This window comes from Oncorhynchus mykiss, chromosome 23 (genome assembly GCF_057628025.1).
Source record: "Oncorhynchus mykiss isolate SJ-2025 chromosome 23, ASM5762802v1, whole genome shotgun sequence".
Classification (NCBI taxonomy): Eukaryota; Metazoa; Chordata; class Actinopteri; order Salmoniformes; family Salmonidae; genus Oncorhynchus; species Oncorhynchus mykiss.
Window position 1 is genome coordinate 64,112,263 of NC_143044.1, and position 22,175 is coordinate 64,134,437.

A 22,175-nucleotide genomic window follows, 5' to 3' on the forward strand; every position below is an offset into this window, starting at 1 on the left:
TGTTTTTCGCTCGTTTCGAGTTCGTGATTTCTTATCGTCCGGGCTCTAAGAACACCAAGCCTGATGCTTTATCTCGTCTCTTCAGTTCTTCAGTAGCCTCCACTGACCCCGAGGGGATTCTCCCTGAGGGGCGTGTTGTCGGGTTGACTGTCTGGGGAATTGAGAGGCAGGTAAAGCAAGCGCTCACTCACAACCTTCTTTTCGTTCCCGTTCCTACTCGTCTGGCCGTTCTTCAGTGGGCTCACTCTGCCAAGTTAGCCGGCCACCCTGGCGTTCGGGGTACGCTTGCTTCCATTCGCCAGCGTTTTTGGTGGCCCACCCGGGAGCATGACACGCGTCGTTTCGTGGCTGCTTGTTCGGTCTGCGCGCAGACTAAGTCCGGTAACTCCCCTCCTGCCGGCCGTCTCAGGCCGCTTCCCATTCCCTCTCGACCGTGGCCTCACATCGCCTTAGATTTTGTCACCGGACTGCCTTCGTCAGCGGGGAAGACTGTTATTCTTACGGTTGTCGATAGGTTCTCTAAGGCGGCTCATTTCATTCCCCTTGCTAAGCTTCCTTCTGCTAAAGAGACGGCACAAATCATCATCGAGAATGTTTTCAGAATTCATGGCCTTCCGTCAGACGTCGTTTCGGACAGAGGTCCGCAATTCACGTCTCAATTTTGGAGGGAGTTTTGCCGTTTGATTGGGGCTTCCGTCAGTCTCTCTTCCGGCTTTCACCCCCAGTCTAACGGTCAAGCAGAACGGGCCAATCAGACTATTGGTCGCATCTTACGCAGTCTTTCTTTTCGCAACCCTGCGTCTTGGTCAGAACAGCTCCCCTGGGCAGAATACGCCCACAACTCGCTTCCTTCGTCTGCGACCGGGCTATCTCCTTTTCAGAGTAGCCTCGGGTACCAGCCTCCGCTGTTCTCATCTCAGTTCGCCGAGTCCAGCGTCCCCTCCGCTCAGGCTTTTGTCCAACGTTGCGAGCGCACCTGGAAGAGGGTCAGGTCTGCACTTTGCCGTTATAGGACGCAGACTGTGAGGGCTGCTAATAAGCGTAGAACTAAGAGTCCTAGATATTGTCGCGGTCAGAGAGTTTGGCTCTCCACTCAGAACCTTCCCCTTAAGACGGCTTCTCGCAAGTTGACCCCGCGGTTCATTGGTCCGTTCCGTATTTCTCGGGTCATTAATCCTGTCGCAGTTCGACTTCTTCTTCCGCGATACCTTCGTCGCGTCCACCCGGTCTTCCATGTCTCCTGTATTAAGCCCGTTCTTCGCGCCCCCGCTCGTCTTCCCCCCCCCCCCCATCCTTGTCGAGGGCGCACCCATCTACAGGGTCCGCAGGATTTTGGACATGCGTCCTCGGGGCCGTGGTCACCAGTACCTCGTTGATTGGGAGGGGTACGGTCCTGAGGAGAGGAGTTGGGTTCCCTCTCGGGACGTGCTGGACCGTGCGCTGATCGAGGATTTCCTCCGTTGCCGCCAGGTTTCCTCCTCGAGTGCGACAGGAGGCGCTCGGTGAGTGGGGGGGTACTGTCATGTATTGTCATGTTGTGTGTTTCTGTCCTTTCCTTTCACCCTGTCTCCCTCTGCTGGTCGTATTAGGTTACCTTTTCTCCCCCGCTTTCCCCCAGCTGTTCCTTGTCTCCTCTTGACTACCTCGTCACCCCTTCTCCCACCTGTTCCCCTTTTCCCTCTGATTAGTCCCCTATATCTCTCTCTGTTTTTGTTCCTGTCCTTGTCGGATTCTTGTTTGTTGTGTTTCATGCCTGAACCAGACTATCGTCATGTTTGCTGTAACCTTGTCCTGTCCTGTCGGAATCTGCCGGTCTATCTGAGCCTACCTATGTTTGGTTATTAAAGAAGCTCTGTTTAAGTTAATTCGCTTTTGGGTCCTCATTCACTCACCGTAACACCTACAGCTATTGAATGCAGTAATTATGCAACAATGAACAAGAGTTCAGTATTTATGCTGCAGTAGTTTATGTGTCGGGGGGCTAGGGTCAGTTTGTTATATCTGGAGTACTTCTCCTGTCCTATCTGGTGTCCTGTGTGAATTTAAGTATGCTCTCTCTAATTCTCTCTTTCTCTTTCTTTCTCTCTCTCGGAGGACCTGAGCCCTAGGACCATGCCTCAGGACTATCGGGCATGATGATTCCTTGCTGTCCCCAGTCCACCTGGCCGTGCTGCTGCTCCAGTTTCAACTGTTCTGTCTGTGATTATTATTATTTGACCATGCTGGTCATTTATGAACATTTGAACATCTTGGCCATGTTGTTATAATCTCCACCCGGCAGAGCCAGAAGAAGACTGGCCACCCCACATAGCCTGGTTCCTCTCTAGGTTTCTAATCTCCACCCGGCACAGCCAGAAGAGGACTGGCCACCCCACATAGCCTGGTTCCTCTCTAGGTTTCTACCTAGGTTTTGGCCTTTCTAGGGAGTTTTTCCTAGCCACCGTGCTTCTACACCTGCATTGCTTGCTGTTTGGGGTTTTAGGCTGGGTTTCTGTACAGCACTTTGAGATATCAGTTGATGTATGAAAGGCTATATAAATAAATTTGATTTGATTTGAGTTAGACTGTTAGCACTGAAGCGGTTTGCCCTAGTAGGAAGTCCACTGTGTGAAGGCTCGCCCTGCACTATCAGCTACAATATAAATAACCCAGTCATGTCTACCTCTGATAAGCCTCCCAGTAAAGCAATAAAAACTATCAAGAAATCCCAGAAAAGTGTTAAAAATATCCCACATTCACATATGTAGCCTAAGAAACAAGGTTCATGAAATAGATAACTTTCTGACTGTCTCTGAGACTCACTTAGATACTACCTTTGATGAGACCGTAGTAGCAATAAATGGTTTCAGCAATTTCAGAAGAGACAGGAATGCCAATGGTGGAGGTGTTGCCGTTTATGTTTAGAGTCATATTCCTGTAAAGCTTAGAGAGGATCTCATGTCAAATACTGTTGAAGCAAAATGGTTCCCCTGCCTCACCTAAAGCCCATTCTGGTGGGAAGCTGCTATAGACCAGCAAGTGCTAACAGTCAGTATCTGGTTAACATGTGAAATGCTTGATAATGTTTGTGATATCAACAGAGAAGTATATTTTCTGGGTGATTTAAATATTGACCGTCTTTCATCAGGCTGCCCACTCAAGAGAAAGCCTCAAACTGGTAACTAGTGCCTGCAACCTGGTTCAGGTTATTGATCAACCTACCAGGGTAGTTACAAACAGCACAGGAATTAAATTTTCAACATGTATTGATCACATCTTTACTATTTTGCTCTAAAGCAGTGTCCAAATCCATAGGATGTAGTGATCACAATATAGTAGCCAAATCTAGGAAAACCAAAGTTCCAAAGGCTGGCCTAATATAGTGTATAAGAGGACAGGCGGGGCCTAATATAGTGTATAAGAGGACAGGCAGGGCCTAATATAGTGTATAAGAGGACAGGCTGGGCCTAATATAGTGTATAAGAGGACAGGCAGGGCCTAATATAGTGTATAAGAGGACAGGCAGGGCCTAATATAGTGTATAAGAGGACAGGCTGGGCCTAATATAGTGTATAAGAGGACAGGCAGGGCCTAATATAGTGTATAAGAGGACAGGCAGGGCCTAATATAGTGTATAAGAGGTCAGGCTGGGCCTAATATAGTGTATAAGAGGACAGGCTGGGCCTAATATAGTATATAAGAGGTCATATAAGGAGTTCTGTGGTGATTCCTATGTTGAATATTTGCTGGTCGATGGTGTGTAATGAGGAGCAACCAGTCACTGCACTTGACACATTTATGAAATTGCTTATCCCAGTTACTAATAAGCACCCTTTAATAAAATTACTTTAAAACATTGTTAAATCCCTGTGAATTGATGAGGAATTGAAAAATGATGAGGAAAAATTAATGCTCCATCATTCATTGGATCCGATGGCTCGTTCATCACAAAACCCACTGATATTGCAAACTACTTTAATGTTTTTTTCATTAGAAAGATTAGCAAACTAAGGCATGACATGCCAACAACAGATGTTTAACCCTACACATCCACTAGGCTACCTTGCCGCCCCACATCCATGCATATGGGGCGGCAGGGTAGCCTAGTGGTCAGAGCGTTGGACAAGTAGCCGGAAGGTTGCAAGTTCAAACCCCCTGAGCTGACAAGGTAAAAAACTGCCAGGCAGTTAACCCATTGTTCCTAGGCCGCCATTGAAAATAAGAATTTGTTCTTAACTGACTTGCCTGGTTAAATAAAGGTAAAAATAAATAAATAACTAACCAAATGATGTAAGACAGGCATTGTAATTTATACTTTTTTTTTTTTTTTTTGTGGAAGAGGTGAAAAAGACAATGACAAGCCACCTGGGTCTGACAACTTGGATGGAAAATGACTGAGGATTACAGAGGACGATATTGCCACTCCTATTTGTCATATCTTCAATCTAAGCCTACTAGAAAGTGTGTTCCCTCAGGCCTGGAAGGAAGCAAAAGTAATTCCACTACCTAAAAAAAGTAAAGAATAGTAAATTGTAGAGAATAGAGCAGGGCTGTAAAATAACAGACTAGAGAATAGAGCATGGCTGTAAAATAACAGACTGTAGAGAATAGAGCAGGGCTGTAAAATAACAGACTAGAGAATAGAGCATGGCTGTAAAATAACAGACTAGAGAATAGAGCAGGGCTGTAAAATAACAGACTGTAGAGAATAGAGCAGGGCTGTAAAATAACAGATTGTAGAGAATAGAGCAGGGCTGTAAAATAACAGACTAGAGAATAGAGCAGGGCTGTAAAATAACAGACTAGAGAATAGAGCAGGGCTGTAAAATAACAGACTAGAGAATAGAGCAGGGCTGTAAAATAACAAATTGTAGAGAATAGAGCAGGGCTGTAAAATAACAGATTGTAGAGAATAGAGCAGGGCTGTAAAATAACAGACTAGAGAATAGAGCAGGGCTGTAAAATAACAGACTAGAGAATAGAGCAGGGCTGTAAAATAACAGACTAGAGAATAGAGCAGGGCTGTAAAATAACAAACTGTAGAGAATAGAGCAGGGCTGTAAAATAACAGATTGTAGAGAATAGAGCAGGGCTGTAAAATAACAGATTGTAGAGAATAGAGCAGGGCTGTAAAATAACAGACTAGAGAATAGAGCAGGGCTGTAAAATAACAGACTAGAGAATAGAGCACGGCTGTAAAATAACAGACTGTAGAGAATAGAGCAGGGCTGTAAAATAACAGACTAGAGAATAGAGCAGGGCTGTAAAATAACAGATTGTAGAGAATAGAGCAGGGCTGTAAAATAACAGATTGTAGAGAATAACAGACTAGAGAATAGAGCAGGGCTGTAAAATAACAGACTAGAGAATAGAGCAGGGCTGTAAAATAACAGACTAGAGAATAGAGCAGGGCTGTGAAATAACAGACTGTAGAGAATAGAGCAGGGCTGTAAAATAACAGACTAGAGAATAGAGCAGGGCTGTAAAATAACAGACTAGAGAATAGAGCAGGGCTGTAAAATAACAGACTAGAGAATAGAGCAGGGCTGTAAAATAACAGACTGTAGAGAATAGAGCAGGGCTGTAAAATAACAGACTAGAGAATAGAGCAGGGCTGTAAAATAACAGACTAGAGAATAGAGCAGGGCTGTAAAATAACAGACTGTAAAGAATAGAGCAGGGCTGTAAAATAACAGACTGTAGAGAATAGAGCAGGGCTGTAAAATAACAGACTAGAGAATAGAGCAGGGCTGTAAAATAACAGACTAGAGAATAGAGCACGGCTGTAAAATAACAGACTGTAGAGAATAGAGCAGGGCTGTAAAATAACAGACTAGAGAATAGAGCAGGGCTGTAAAATAACAGATTGTAGAGAATAGAGCAGGGCTGTAAAATAACAGATTGTAGAGAATAACAGACTAGAGAATAGAGCAGGGCTGTAAAATAACAGACTAGAGAATAGAGCAGGGCTGTAAAATAACAGACTAGAGAATAGAGCAGGGCTGTGAAATAACAGACTGTAGAGAATAGAGCAGGGCTGTAAAATAACAGACTAGAAAATAGAGCAGGGCTGTAAAATAACAGACTAGAGAATAGAGCAGGGCTGTAAAATAACAGACTAGAGAATAGAGCAGGGCTGTAAAATAACAGACTGTAGAGAATAGAGCAGGGCTGTAAAATAACAGACTAGAGAATAGAGCAGGGCTGTAAAATAACAGACTAGAGAATAGAGCAGGGCTGTAAAATAACAGACTGTAAAGAATAGAGCAGGGCTGTAAAATAACAGACTAGAGAATAGAGCAGGGCTGTAAAATAACAGACTAGAGAATAGAGCAGGGCTGTAAAATAACAGACTGTAGAGAATAGAGCAGGGCTGTAAAATAACAGACTGTAGAGAATAGAGCAGGGCTGTAAAATAACAGACTAGAGAATAGAGCAGGGCTGTAAAATAACAGACTGTAGAGAATAGAGCAGGGCTGTAAAATAACAGACTAGATAATAGAGCAGGGCTGTAAAATAACAGACTATAGAATAGAGCAGGGCTGTAAAATAACAGACTGTAAAGAATAGAGCAGGGCTGTAAAATAACAGACTAGAGAATAGAGCAGGGCTGTAAAATAACAGACTAGAGAATAGAGCAGGGCTGTAAAATAACAGACTGTAGAGAATAGAGCAGGGCTGTAAAATAACAGACTAGAGAATAGAGCAGGGCTGTAAAATAACAGACTGTAGAGAATAGAGCAGGGCTGTAAAATAACAGACTAGAGAATAGAGCAGGGCTGTAAAATAACAGATTGTAGAGAATAGAGCAGGGCTGTAAAATAACAGATTGTAGAGAATAACAGACTAGAGAATAGAGCAGGGCTGTAAAATAACAGACTAGAGAATAGAGCAGGGCTGTAAAATAACAGACTAGAGAATAGAGCAGGGCTGTGAAATAACAGACTGTAGAGAATAGAGCAGGGCTGTAAAATAACAGACTAGAGAATAGAGCAGGGCTGTAAAATAACAGACTAGAGAATAGAGCAGGGCTGTAAAATAACAGACTAGAGAATAGAGCAGGGCTGTAAAATAACAGACTGTAGAGAATAGAGCAGGGCTGTAAAATAACAGACTAGAGAATAGAGCAGGGCTGTAAAATAACAGACTAGAGAATAGAGCAGGGCTGTAAAATAACAGACTGTAAAGAATAGAGCAGGGCTGTAAAATAACAGACTAGAGAATAGAGCAGGGCTGTAAAATAACAGACTAGAGAATAGAGCAGGGCTGTAAAATAACAGACTGTAGAGAATAGAGCAGGGCTGTAAAATAACAGACTGTAGAGAATAGAGCAGGGCTGTAAAATAACAGACTAAAGAATAGAGCAGGGCTGTAAAATAACAGACTGTAGAGAATAGAGCAGGGCTGTAAAATAACAGACTAGAGAATAGAGCAGGGCTGTAAAATAACAGACTATAGAATAGAGCAGGGCTGTAAAATAACAGACTGTAAAGAATAGAGCAGGGCTGTAAAATAACAGACTAGAGAATAGAGCAGGGCTGTAAAATAACAGACTAGAGAATAGAGCAGGGCTGTAAAATAACAGACTGTAGAGAATAGAGCAGGGCTGTAAAATAACAGACTAGAGAATAGAGCAGGGCTGTAAAATAACAGACTGTAGAGAATAGAGCAGGGCTGTAAAATAACAGACTAGAGAATAGAGCAGGGCTGTAAAATAACAGACTAGAGAATAGAGCAGGGCTGTAAAATAACAGACTAGAGAATAGAGCAGGGCTGTAAAATAACAGATTGTAGAGAATAGAGCAGGGCTGTAAAATAACAGATTGTAGAGAATAGAGCAGGGCTGTAAAATAACAGACTAGAGAATAGAGCAGGGCTGTAAAATAACAGACTGTAGAGAATAGAGCAGGGCTGTAAAATAACAGACTGTAGAGAATAGAGCAGGGCTGTAAAATAACAGACTGTAGAGAATAGAGCAGGGCTGTAAAATAACAGACTAGAGAATAGAGCAGGGCTGTAAAATAACAGACTGTAGAGAATAGAGCAGGGCTGTAAAATAACAGACTAGAGAATAGAGCAGGGCTGTAAAATAACAGACTGTAGAGAATAGAGCAGGGCTGTAAAATAACAGACTAGAGAATAGAGCAGGGCTGTAAAATAACAGACTAGAGAATAGAGCAGGGCTGTAAAATAACAGACTAGAGAATAGAGCAGGGCTGTAAAATAACAGACTGTAGAGAATAGAGCAGGGCTGTAAAATAACAGACTGTAGAGAATAGAGCAGGGCTGTAAAATAACAGACTGTAGAGAATAGAGCAGGGCTGTAAAATAACAGACTAGAGAATAGAGCAGGGCTGTAAAATAACAGACTGTAGAGAATAGAGCAGGGCTGTAAAATAACAGACTGTAGAGAATAGAGCAGGGCTGTAAAATAACAGACTAGAGAATAGAGCAGGGCTGTAAAATAACAGACTGTAGAGAATAGAGCAGGGCTGTAAAATAACAGACTGTAGAGAATAGAGCAGGGCTGTAAAATAACAGACTGTAGAGAAATAAGTAGGTTACAAGATACATTATTTATTACTATGAACTGAATAAGGCCATTGTGTGAGTTGGAGTGAGTCCCAACCGGTGGTCTCTCAGTCAACAAATTAATAAAGTATTTCATAATATAGTAATTTCTAAAAAAGTATTTAATAATAGAGTATTTTCTAATCTAGTATGTAATGTTGCTCAGCTCGTAGCTGTCAGAGCATAGGGACTCAGATGTCCCCAGGGAACAGAGTATTTTCTGATCTAGTATGTAATGTTGCTCAGCTCGTAGCTGTCAGAGCATAGGGACTCAGATGTCCCCAGGGAACATGTAAAAAGGGAATCATGGAAATGTGGTTTTAATTTGAATCAAACAGTTACTGGAAGACTTTTCTACAGCCTCGGTTCTCTGAGCTGCGGGAGGCCAACTGAGTGTCAGGAGCAGATCATACATGGACTTAATAAATGAATTATGTATGGAGGAACAACTGTAACACACCAACCCTGAACCGCTCCGGCCCCGTAGGAAAGGAAAGGGCCAGTCCAGATATATTTAGTTTCACTGCCTTTCAGACCGGCCTCAGAGTGGTGGTCCCGGAATGACCAGGGGGGAATATGAGAGGGTTGTAGAGGGTTATAGAGGGTTATAGAGGGATGTAAGAGGGTTGTATATGGCTACATAGGGTTGTAGAGGGCTACATAGGGTTGTAGAGGGTTACATAGGGTTGTAGAGGGTTACATAGGGTTGTAGAGGGTTATAGAGGGTTGTAGAGGGTTATATAGGGGTGTAGTGGGTAGTAGAGGGTTACAGAGGGCAGTAGAGGGTTATAGAGGGTTGTAGAGGGTTATAGAGGCTTATAGAGAGTTATAGAGCGATGTAGAGGGTTGTAGAGGGTTATAGAGGGTTGTAGAGGGTTATAGAGGGATGTAAAGGGTTGTAGAGGGTTATATAGGGTTGTAGAGGGTTATAGAGGGTACTATAGGGTTGTAGAGGGTTGTAGAGGGTTATAGAGGGTAGTAGAGGGTTGTATAGGATTGTAGATGGTTATAGAGGATTGTAGAGGGTTGTAGAGGGTTATAGAGGGATGTAGAGAATTGTAGATGGTTGTAGAGGGTTATAAAGGGTTATAGAGAGTTGTAGAGGGTTATAGATGGGTATATAGGGTTGTAGAGGGTTATAGAGGGTAATATAGGGTTGTAGAGGGTTGTAGAGGGTTATAGAGGGTAGTAGAGGGTTATAGAGGGTTGTATAGGATTGTAGATGGTTATAGAGGATTGTAGAGGGTTGTAGAGGGTTATAGAGGGATATATAGGGTTATAGAGGGTTGTAGAGGGTTGTATAGGGTTGTATAGGGTTGTAGATGTTTGTAGAGTGTTGTAGAGGGTTGTAGAGGGTTGTAGAGGGATGTAGAGGGTTGTAGAGGGTTGTAGAGGGGTATAGAGGGTTATAGAGAGTTGTAGAGGGTTATAGAGGGTTATAGAGGGTTATCGAGTGTTGTAGAGGGTTATAGAGGGTTTTAGAGGGTTATAGAGTGTTGTAGAGTGTTGTAGAGGGTTATAGAGTGTTGTAGAGGGTTGTAGAGGGGTATAGAGGGCTGGGTTGTACACACCTGATCTCAGAACTGTGCTGTTATACATACAGTTGAAGTCGGAAATTTACATACATTCAGGTTGGAGTCATTAAAACTTATTTTTCAACCACTCCACTAATTTCTTGTTAACAAACTATAGTTTTGGCAAGTCGGTTAGGACATCTACTTTGTGCATGACACAATACATTTTTCCAACAATTGTTCACAAAACAGATTATTTCACTTATAATTCACTGTACCACAATTCCAGTGGGTCAGAAGTTTACATACACTAAGTTGACTGTGCCTTCAAACAGCTTGGAAAATTCCAGAAAATTATGTCATGGCTTTAGAAGCTTCTGATAGGCTAATTGACATCATTTGAGTCAATTGGAGGTGTACCTGTGGATGTATTTCAAGGCCTACCTTCAAACTCAGTGACTCTTTGCTTGAAACAGGTACAAAAGTATCTATTTCCACAGTAAAACGAGTCCGCTCAGCAAGGAAGAAGCCACTGCTCCAAAACCGCCATAAAAAAGCTAGACTACGGTTTGCAACTGCACATGGGGACAATGATCGTACTTTTTGGAGAAATGTCCTCTGGTCTAATGAAACAAAAACAGAACTGTTTGGCCATAATAGCCATAATGGCCATAATGACCCTCGTTATGTTTGGAGGAAAAAGGGGGAGGCTTGCAAGCCGAAGAACACCATGATGCTGTCACCCCCGTGAAGCACAGGGGTGGCAGCATCATGTTGTGGAGGTGCTTTGCTGCAGGAGGCACTTCACAAAATAGATTATGAAGAAGGACAATTATATGGATACTTCATTTTTTGTATCTTTATTTAACCAGGCAAGTCAGTTAAGAACAAATTCTTATTTTCAATGACGACCTAGTGGGTTTAACTGCCTGGTCAGGGGCAGAACGACAGTTTTGTACCTTGTCAGCTCAGGGGTTTGAACTTGCAACCTTCCAGTTACTAGTCCAACACTCTAACCACTAGGCTACCCTGCCACCCCAACCCCAACACTATATTCTATCTGTAGGTGTCTATAGACTACGTGTATACTATATTCTATCTGTATGTGTCTATAGACTACGTGTATACTATATTCTATCTGTATGTGTCTATAGACTACGTGTATACTATATTCTATCTGTATGTAGGGAACATTTGGGACACAAACCTTTCTAACAAACCTCCATTAAAGCCATGTTATTATCATGGGGGCTGCCTGGAAACATCAGTGGCTGATTTCATAACTTCCCCCGCACCCCTTGCTAGAGAGTGACAATCATTACATGGGAACATGAATGCCGGGGGAATGATCTGGCATGTAGGTATTTGAGCTTGGCATTGTAATTTCAACTGAAAAAACATTGACCCTGCAGACATACTGGACGAAACCCCAAATAACATGTTGTTTTTATATGAACACCCCTCCCCTCCTCCCTCCCCTCCTCACTCCCCTCCTCCCTCTCCTCCCCTCCCCTCCTCCCTCCCCTCCTCCCTCCCCTCCCCTCCCCTCCTCCCTCCCCTCCCCTCCCCTCCCCTCCTCCCTCCCCTCCTCCCTCCCCTCCCCCCTCCCCTCCCCTCCTCCCTCCCCTCCTCCCTCCCCTCCCCTCCGCTCCTCCCTCCCCTCCACCCTCCCCTCCCCTCCGCCCTCCCCTCCGCCCTCCCCTCCCCTCCTCCCTCCCCTCCCCTCCTCCCTCCCCTCCCCTCCTCCCTCCCCTCCCCTCCCCTCCTCCCTCCCTCCCTCCCCTCCGCCCTCCCCTCCCCTCCTCCCTCCCCTCCCTCCCCTCCTCCCTCCCCTCCCTCCCCTCCTCCCTCCCCTCCCTCCCCTCCTCCCTCCCCTCCCTCCCCTCCCCTCCTCCCTCCCCTCCCCTCCTCCCTCCCCTCCCTCCCCTCCTCCCTCCCCTCCGCTCCTCCCTCCCCTCCCCTCCTCCCTCCCCTCCCTCCCCTCCTCCCTCCCCTCCCTCCCCTCCTCCCTCCCCTCCCCTCCTCCCTCCCCTCCCCTCCTCCCTCCCCTCCCTCCCTCACCACTCTGCTCTATGTCTCAAGGCTCTTCCTGGCAGGCAGCTCTCTCTGTAATAGTGTGGAACTTCACATCTGGATGGTGGTATGGGAGAGAGGCAGAAGCCAATATGTAATGCTAGGCCCCCTGGGAGTTTTTAGTACAGTAATGTAGAATGGTGTTGTTTGAACATTTGGATAATGGTATTTTACTAACATATAATTGGTATTTTGGGGGGCATTTTATTAGGATCCCTATTAAACACTAGAGTGTTCTGCCAAAGCAGCAGCTACTCTTCCTGGGGTCCACACAGAACATGACAAATAATACAGAACATCAACTATGACAAATAACAAGAACAGAACTACATTAAACATTTTTAAAAAGGCACACGTAGCCTAGACATCACTACATACACACAAACTATCTGGGTCCAATAGGGGAGAGGCGTTGTGCCGAGAGGTGTTGCTTTATCTGTTTTTTGAAACCAGGTTTGCTGTTAATTTCAGCAAGAAGAGATGGAAGGAAGTTCCATGAAATAATGGCTTCATATAATACTGTACTCTTTCTTGAATTTGTTCTGGATTTGGGGACTGTGAAAAGACCCCTGGTGGGGTAAGTGTGTGTGTCAGAACTGTGTGTAAGTTGACTATGCAGACAATTTGGGATTTTAAACACAATGTTTCTTATAAAAATAATACGTGACGCAGTCAGTCTCCCCTCAACTCTGAGCCAAGAGAGACTGGCAGCATAGTATTTACATCTGCCCTCTGATTACGATGAAGAGCAAGACGTGCTGCTCTGTTCTGGGCCAGCTGCAGCTTAACTACACTGCGGTTCAACAGTTTGGGGTCACTTAGAAATGTCCTTGTTTTTGAAAGAAAAGCAAATGTTTTGTCAATTAAAATAGCATCAAATTGATCAGAAATACAGTGTAGACATTGTTAATGTTGTAAACGACTATTGTAGCTGGAAACGCCAGATTTTTTACGGAATATTTACATAGGCGTACAGAGGCCCATTATCAGCAACCATCTGTGTTCCAATGGCACGTTGTGTTAGCTAATCCAAGTTTATCATTTTAAAAGGCTAATTGATCATTAGAAAACCCTTTTGCAATTATGTTAGCACAGCTGAAAACTGTTGTTCTGATTAAAGAAGCAATAAAACTGGCCTTCTGTAGACTAGTTGAGTATCTGGCGCATCAGCATTTGTGGGTTTGATTACAGGCTCAAAATGGCCAGAAACAAAAAACCTTCTTCTGAAACTCGTCAGTCTGTTCTTGCTCTGAGAAATGAAGGCTATTCCATGTGAGTAATTGGCAAGAAACTGTAGATCTCGTACAACGCTGTGTACTACTCCCTTCACAGAACAGCACAAACTGTCTCTAACCAGAATAGAAAAAGGAATGGGAGGCCCCGGTGCACAACTGAGCAAGAGAACAAGTACATTAGAGTGTCTAGTTTGAGAAACAGATGCCTCAACTGGCAGCTTCATTAAATAGTACCCACAAAACACCAGTCTCAACGTCAATAGTGAAGACGCGACTCCGGGATGCTGGCCTTCTAGGCAGAGATGCAAAGAAAAAGCCATATCTCAGACTGGCCAATAAAAAGAAAAGATTAAGATGAGCAAACGAGAAAAAGCCATATCTCAGACTGGCCAATAAAAAGAAAAGATTAAGATGAGCAAACGAGAAAAAGCCATATCTCAGACTGGCCAATAAAAAGAAGAGATTAAGATGGGCAAAAGAACACAGACACTGGACTCTGCCTAGAAGGCCAGCATCCCGGAGTCACCTCTTCACTGTTGACGTTGAGACCGGTGTTTTACGGGTACTATTTAATGAAGCTGACAGTTCAGTTCAGGAAATGTACAACAGTAATAATGTCTACACTGTATTTCCGATCAATTTGATGTTATTTTAATGGACATTTCTAAGTGACCCCAAACTTTTGAATGGTAGTGTAGGTCTTTCCTTGCAGCAGTCGATAACATGACTGGACAATAATCAAGACAAAACTAGAGGCTGCAGGACTTGCTTTGTGGAGTGTGGTGTCAAAAAAACTGAGAATCTCTTTATTACGGAGAGACCTCTAGCCGTCTTTACAACCATTGAATCTATATGTTTTGACCATGACAGTTAACAATCTAAGGTAACGCCAAGTGATTTAGTCTCCTCAACGTGTTCAACGGCCACACCATTCCTTACCAGATGCAGTTAAGCTCTAGAACATAGGGAATGGTTTTTTACCAAATACAATGCTCTTAGTTTTAGAGATGTTCAGGACCAGTTTATTACTGGCCCCCCATTCCAAAACAGACTGCAACTCTTTGTTAAGGGTTTCAGTGACTCCATTAGCTGTGGTTGCTGATGTGTTTATGGTTGAATCCTCAGCATACATGGATACACATGCTTTGTTTATTGCCAGTGGCAGGTCATTTGGTAAAAAAAAAGAAAAGAGTAGAGGGCATTTAGAGCTGCCCTGCGGTACACCACACTTTACATGTTTGACATTAGAGAAGCTTCCATTAAAGAAAACCCTTTGAGTTCTATTAGATAGACAGCTCTGACTCAACGACATGGCAGAGGTTGAACAGCCACATGATTTGGATTCCTATGTTTATTTATATATTTTATTTTTTATTTCACCTTTATTTAACCAGGTAGCCCAGCTGAGAACAAGTTCTCATTTACAACTGCGACCTGATTAATGTGCAAGTAGAGATACTGGGGAGCAAAGGAGCAAAATATAAATAACAGTATGGGGATGAGATACAGTGCCTTGCGAAAGTGTTCGGCCCCCTTGAACTTTGTGACCTTTTGCCACATTTCAGGCTTCAAACATAAAGATATAAAACTGTATTTTTTTGTGAAGAATCAACAACAAGTGGGACACAATCATGAAGTGGAACGACATTTATTGGATATTTCAAACTTTTTTAACAAATCAAAAACTGAAAAATTGGGCGTGCAAAATTATTCAGCCCCCTTAAGTTAATACTTTGTAGCGCCACCTTTTGCTGCGATTACAGCTGTAAGTCGCTTGGGGTATGTCTCTATCAGTTTTGCACATCGAGAGACTGACATTTTTTCCCATTCCTCCTTGCAAAACAGCTCGAGCTCAGTGAGGTTGGATGGAGAGCATTTGTGAACAGCAGTTTTCAGTTCTTTCCACAGATTCTCGATTGGATTCAGGTCTGGACTTTGACTTGGCCATTCTAACACCTGGATATGTTTATTTTTGAACCATTCCATTGTAGATTTTGCTTTATGTTTTGGATCATTGTCTTGTTGGAAGACAAATCTCCGTCCCAGTCTCAGGTCTTTTGCAGACTCCATCAGGTTTTCTTCCAGAATGGTCCTGTATTTGGCTCCATCCATCTTCCCATCAATTTTAACCATCTTCCCTGTCCCTGCTGAAGAAAAGCAGGCCCAAACCATGATGCTGCCACCACCATGTTTGACAGTGGTATGGTGTGTTCAGGGTGATTAGCTGTGTTGCTTTTACGCCAAACATAACGTTTTGCATTGTTGCCAAAAAGTTCAATGTTGGTTTCATCTGACCAGAGCACCTTCTTCCACATGTTTGTTGTGTCTCCCAGGTGGCTTGTGGCAAACTTTAAACAAAACTTTTTATGGATATCTTTAAGAAATGGCTTTCTTCTTGCCACTCTTCCATAAAGGCCAGATTTGTGCAATATACGACTGATTGTTGTCCTATGGACAGAGTCTCCCACCTCAGCTGTAGATCTCTGCAGTTCATCCAGAGTGATCATGGGCCTCTTGGCTGCATCTCTGATCAGTCTTCTCCTTGTATGAGCTGAAAGTTTAGAGGGACGGCCAGGTCTTGGTAGATTTGCAGTGGTCTGATACTCCTTCCATTTCAATATTATCGCTTGCACAGTGCTCCTTGGGATGTTTAAAGCTTGGGAAATCTTTTTGTATCCAAATCCGGCTTTAAACTTCTTCACAACAGTATCTCGGACCTGCCTGGTGTGTTCCTTGTTCTTCATGATGCTCTCTGCGCTTTTAACGGACCTCTGAGACTATCACAGTGCAGGTGCATTTATACGGAGACTTGATTACACACAGGTGGATTGTATTTATCATCATTAGTCATTTAGGTCAACATTGGATCATTCAGAGATCCTCACTGATTTTCTGGAGAGAGTTTGCTGCACTGAAAGTAAAGGGGCTGAATAATTTTGCACGCCCAATTTTTCTGGTTTTGATTTGTTAAAAAGGTTTGAAATATCCAATAAATGTCGTTCCACTTCATGATTGTGTCCCACTTGTTGTTGATTCTTCACAAAAAATACAGTTTTATATCTTTATGTTTGAAGCCTGAAATGTGGCAAAAGGTCGCAAAGTTCAAGGGGGCCGACTACTTTCGCAAGGCACTGTAGTTGGGCGGGCTATTTACAGATGGGCTGTGTACAGGTGCAATGATCTGTAAGCTGCTCTGACAGCTGATGTTTAAAGTTAGTGAGGGAGATATGAGTCTCCAACTTCAGTGATTTTTTAAATTTGTTCCAGTCATTGGCAGCAGAAAACTGGAAGGAAAGGCGGCCAAAGGAGGAGTTGGTTTTGGGGATGAACAGTGAAGGAGGCTTGTTGTGAAATAGGAGGCCGATTCTAGATTTCATTTTGGATTGGGGATGCTTAATGTGGGTCTGGAAGGAGAGTTTACAGTCTAGCCAGACACCCAGGTATTTGTAGTTGTCCACATATTCAGTGTGAGACGGCAGAGCCACCGTATTCATGATGACGGTTCCATTCAACTTTTATTTTCTTCTTTTTATTCTGGATCTTCCTACACATTGATGTTGTTACTCTGTAGCCAAAGGATTTTACAACGATGGCATACGTCCCAAATGGCTCCCTGTTCTCAATATACTTTTGACCAGGGCCCATGGGCTAGTGCACTACTGTTGACCAGGGTCTATAGGGTAGTGGACTACTGTTGACCAGGGGCCATGGGCTAGTGCACTACTGTTGACCAGGGCCTATAGGGTAGTGGACTACTGTTGACCAGGGCCCATGGGCTAGTGCACTACTGTTGACCAGGACCTATAGGGTAGTGCACTACTGTTGACCAGGGTCTATAGGGTAGTGGACTACTGTTGACCAGGGGCCATGGGCTAGTGCACTACTGTTGACCAGGGCCTATAGGGTAGTGGACTACTGTTGACCAGGGCCCATGGGCTAGTGCACTACTTTTGACCAGGGCCCATGGGCTAGTGCACTACTGTTGACCAGGGCCTATAGGGTAGTGGACTACTGTTGACCAGGGCCCATGGGCTAGTGCACTACTGTTGACCAGGGCCCATGGGCTAGTGCACTACTGTTGACCAGGACCTATAGGGTAGTGCACTACTGTTGACCAGGGTCTATAGGGTAGTGGACTACTGTTGACCAGGGCCCATGGGCTAGTGCACTACTGTTGACCAGGGCCCATAGGGTAGTGGACTACTGTTGACCAGGGCCCATAGGATAGTTGGCTACTGTTGACCAGGGCCCATGGGCGAGGGCACTAAATAGGGAATGAGATACCATTTAGGAAACACAACTGTTACTGTAGCTGGAAGTAAATAGCTACTCTAAATGCAGCAGATTTCCCACCAACTAACCATCATTCTGAAGATAAAGAAGATTCCCTCAGGGTGTCTCTGATGTGTTCCAGAATGAAATGTGTTCTTTGGAACCCCAGCGTGTGGTGAAGTTCTGTAACATTAACAATGACTTCATACTGCTGAGATCAGTCCTTACACAGTTGTTCCATTGGATTCTGTTACCCCTAGCCAAACACTGTTTAAACCCCTCAGGAGGGAGTCCATCGGGACAATCGGTACAGTTAACATGCAGATGCCTGTCAAGCCCTGCTGACATCTCCCTTTATCATGACAACAAAGTCCTACAGAACACGTTCAAAACAGAATATGGACACGGTCCAGAAATGTTCCTGTCTTCATGTACACACTCTGAAATCCATTTCCATTGTGTGTGCTGTAAAGTTGTTTCTTATCCTCCTTGTCTGATTGGGATCCCAGTCTGAGGACCAGCTATAGGCAGCAGCAGCTGCTGCAGTAGCATTAAACCGTTAGTCTCCTGTACCTAACCAGAGGATGTTCTGATTAAACCGTTAGTCTCCTGGTTAAACCGTTAGTCTCCTGTACCTAACCAGAGGATGTTCTGATTAAACCGTTAGTCTCCTGGTTAAACCGTTAGTCTCCTGTACCTAACCAGAGGATGTTCTGATTAAACCGTTAGTCTCCTGGTTAAACCGTTAGTCTCCTGTACCTAACCAGAGGATGTTCTGATTAAACCGTTAGTCTCCTGGTTAAACCGTTAGTCTCCTGTACCTAACCAGAGGATGTTCTGATTAAACCGTTAGTCTCCTGGTTAAACCGTTAGTCTCCTGGTTAAACCGTTAGTCTCCTGGTTAACCCTTTAGTCTCCTGGTTAAACCGTTAGTCTCCTGGTTAAACCGTTAGTCTCCTGTACCTAACCAGAGGATGTTCTGATTAAACCGTTAGTCTCCTGGTTAAACCGTTAGTCTCCTGTACCTAACCAGAGGATGTTCTGATTAAACCGTTAGTCTCCTGGTCAAACCTTTAGTCTCCTGTACCTAACCAGAGGATGTTCTGATTAAACCGTTAGTCTCCTGGTTAAACCGTTAGTCTCCTGGTTAACTCTTTAGTCTCCTGGTTAAACCGTTAGTCTCCTGGTTAAACCGTTAGTCTCCTGGTTAAACCGTTAGTCTCCTGTACCTAGCCAGAGGGTGACCTGATAATATACCAATATCACACTAATGACATACTAATATACAATACAAATATACAAATACAATACAAACAACACACACAACTAACATGGTAAGGCTCATCCTTCATGTTGGAGAAACAACACACGTTTACAGACAGTTACAGTAACTATGCTGACGGCAGTTTGAATTTTTTAGTTCTGGAGGTTAAAGGTCATTAGCTGTGTGATGTCATTATAGAATGTGGAGGCAGGAGGACCTGAAGGAGAGCAGGCAGGCGGTGTTAATCAGCCCTCAAGGAATTACAGAATGTTGAGGCAGGAGGACCTGAAGGAGACCAGGCAGGCTGTGCTAATCAGCCCTAAGGGGAGATCCGTCCCAAATGGCACAGCTATCATCCCCATCATGTGGACCATCAGTAACATACAGTGGCATTGGGCTCAGTGCCATGGAAACATCAGCCCATGTTAACATTGGTGATTTGCCTACTCAAAGCAGGAAGTGACAAGGTATTTCAGTACAGTAGTAATATTTCAGGCACTCACCGAACTCATCACAGACATTGTCGTTGTCGATGAGGGTGGGGTGTTCAAAGGTGTCCCTGCAGTACAGGATGTGGGTGTGGTCTGTGAGTGAGGTCACGCCCCCCAGGGCCAGAACCACCTGTGAGGCGAGGAGGGAGGCGGGTCTTTCTTTCAGCCGGGCCAATAGGGAACGGTAGCGACAATACTGGGGGTAAGACAGCACCGACACACGCTTCTGGTCCACATCATCACCTAGAGGGACAGAGGAGAGAAAGACAGACAGGGATTAACAACATGGATAAAGTCAGACAGAAACGCAGTACAGAGAATATGTAGCAACAATACTGGTGGTAAGACAGCATTAAGACACACTTCTGGTCCCCGTCATCACCTAGAGGGACAGAGGAGAGACATGTTCTTTAACAGAGAGAGAGGTCCAACAGCTGGAGGTGGGGAGCAAGAAAAAACATACTAGCAGTAGCAGGAAGTGACAGCAGAGGAAGTGTGAGCAGAACATACTAGCAGTAGCAGGAAGTGACAGCAGAGGAAGTGTGAGCAGAACATACTAGCAGTAGCAGGAAGTGACAGCAGAGGAAGTGTGAGCAGAACATACTAGCAGTAGCAGGAAGTGACAGCAGAGGAAGTGTGAGCAGAACATACTAGCAGTAGCAGGAAGGGACAGCAGAGGAAGTGTGAGCAGAACATACTAGCAGTAGCAGGAAGTGACAGCAGAGGAAGTGTGAGCAGAACATACTAGCAGTAGCAGGAAGTGACAGCAGAGGAAGTGTGAGCAGAACATACTAGCAGTAGCAGGAAGTGACAGCAGAGGAAGTGTGAGCAGAACATACTAGCAGTAGCAGGAAGTGACAGCAGAGGAAGTGTGAGCAGAACATACTAGCAGTAGCAGGAAGTGACAGCAGAGGAAGTGTGAGCAGAACATACTAGCAGTAGCAGGAAGTGACAGCAGAGGAAGTGTGAGCAGAACATACTAGCAGTAGCAGGAAGGGACAGCAGAGGAAGTGTGAGCAGAACATACTAGCAGTAGCAGGAAGTGACAGCAGAGGAAGTGTGAGCAGAACATACTAGCAGTAGCAGGAAGTGACAGCAGAGGAAGTGTAAGCAGAACATACTAGCAGTAGCAGGAAGTGACAGCAGAGGAAGTGTGAGCAGAACATACTAGCAGTAGCAGGAAGTGACAGCAGAGGAAGTGTGAGCAGAACATACTAGCAGTAGCAGGAAGTGACAGCAGAGGAAGTGTGAGCAGAACATACTAGCAGTAGCAGGAAGTGACAGCAGAGGAAGTGTGAGCAGAACATACTAGCAGTAGCAGGAAGTGACAGCAGAGGAAGTGTGAGCAGAACATACTAGTGGTAGCAGGAAGTGACAGCAGAACATACTAGTGGTAGCAGGAAGTGACAGCTGAGGAAGTGTGAGCAGAACATACTAGCAGTAGCAGGAAGTGACAGCAGAGGAAGTGTGAGCAGAACATACTAGCAGTAGCAGGAAGGGACATCAGAGGAAGTGTGAGCAGAACATACTAGCAGTAGCAGGAAGTGACAGCAGAGGATGTGTGAGCAGAACCGGTCAGCTTGACTAGACCGCCACATTAAGGCAGGAAGTGTTTTTAACATCTGATTGGTGCAATCTCAGCTGACACAGACACTGGGGTTCTGAACCAGCTTCACTGTTTTCTATACTGCTCTTCAGTCACCCAATGCTTTGATTAACCTGCACCACAATACAGATAGCGTTTTAATGAGTTCATCCCTCCATACTGCTGGACGGCATTCAGGCTGTTCCACTCAGGCTGTGATGCAGAGGCTGGAGCCTAGTTTATAGACACTACAATGCTAATATAATGATACAGTGTATCTGTGTTCCAGTCCAGTTCTGTGGGATATGAGAATCATATGAGGTTTTACTACAGAGCCAAACTGCTGTTTTAACATGACACTTCTCAGCCAGGATGGTTCACATAAACCGAGTGTGATATAAACCTTTGTGACATAAACCGTTGTGGTATAAACGGTTGTGATGAAAACCGTTGTGGTATAAACCGTTGTGATATAAACCGAGTGTTGTGATATAAACCGTTGTGATATAAACCGTTGTGGTATAAACCGTTGTGATATAAACCGTTGTGATATAAACCGTTGTGATATAAACCATTGTGGTATAAACCGTTGTGATATAAACCGTTGTGATATAAACTGTTGTGATATAAACCGTTGTGATATAAACCGTTGTGATATAAACCGTTGTGATATAAACCGTTGTGATATAAACCGTTGTGATATAAACCGTTGTGGTATAAACCGTTGTGATATAAACCATTGTGATATAAACCGAGTGTTGTGATATAAACCGTTGTGATATAAACCGTTGTGATATAAACCGTTGTGATATAAACCGTTGTGATATAAACCGTTGTGATATAAACCGTTGTGGTATAAACCGTTGTGATATAAACCGTTGTGATATAAACCGTTGTGATATAAACCGTTGTGATATAAACCGTTGTGGTATAAACCGTTGTGATATAAACCATTGTGATATAAACCGAGTGTTGTGATATAAACCGTTGTGATATAAACCGTTGTGATATAAACCGTTGTGATATAAACCGTTGTGATATAAACCGTTGTGGTATAAACCGTTGTGATATAAACCGTTGTGGTATAAACCGTTGTGGTATAAACCGTTGTGATATAAACCGTTGTGATATAAACCGTTGTGATATAAACCGTTGTGATATAAACCGTGGTATAAACCGTTGTGATATAAA

General features: G+C 44.0%; 1 protein-coding gene across 1 annotated transcript in view; it reads right to left on the reverse strand.

Annotated features, from left to right (window-relative positions):
• arid5b (AT-rich interaction domain 5B) overlaps nt 1-22,175 on the reverse strand; it is a 112,629-nt gene that overhangs the window by 42,552 nt on the left and 47,902 nt on the right. Inside the window, 1 exon segment of the mRNA XM_036960207.2 lies at nt 19,412-19,642. Coding sequence (XP_036816102.2) covers nt 19,412-19,642 — 231 coding nt within the window.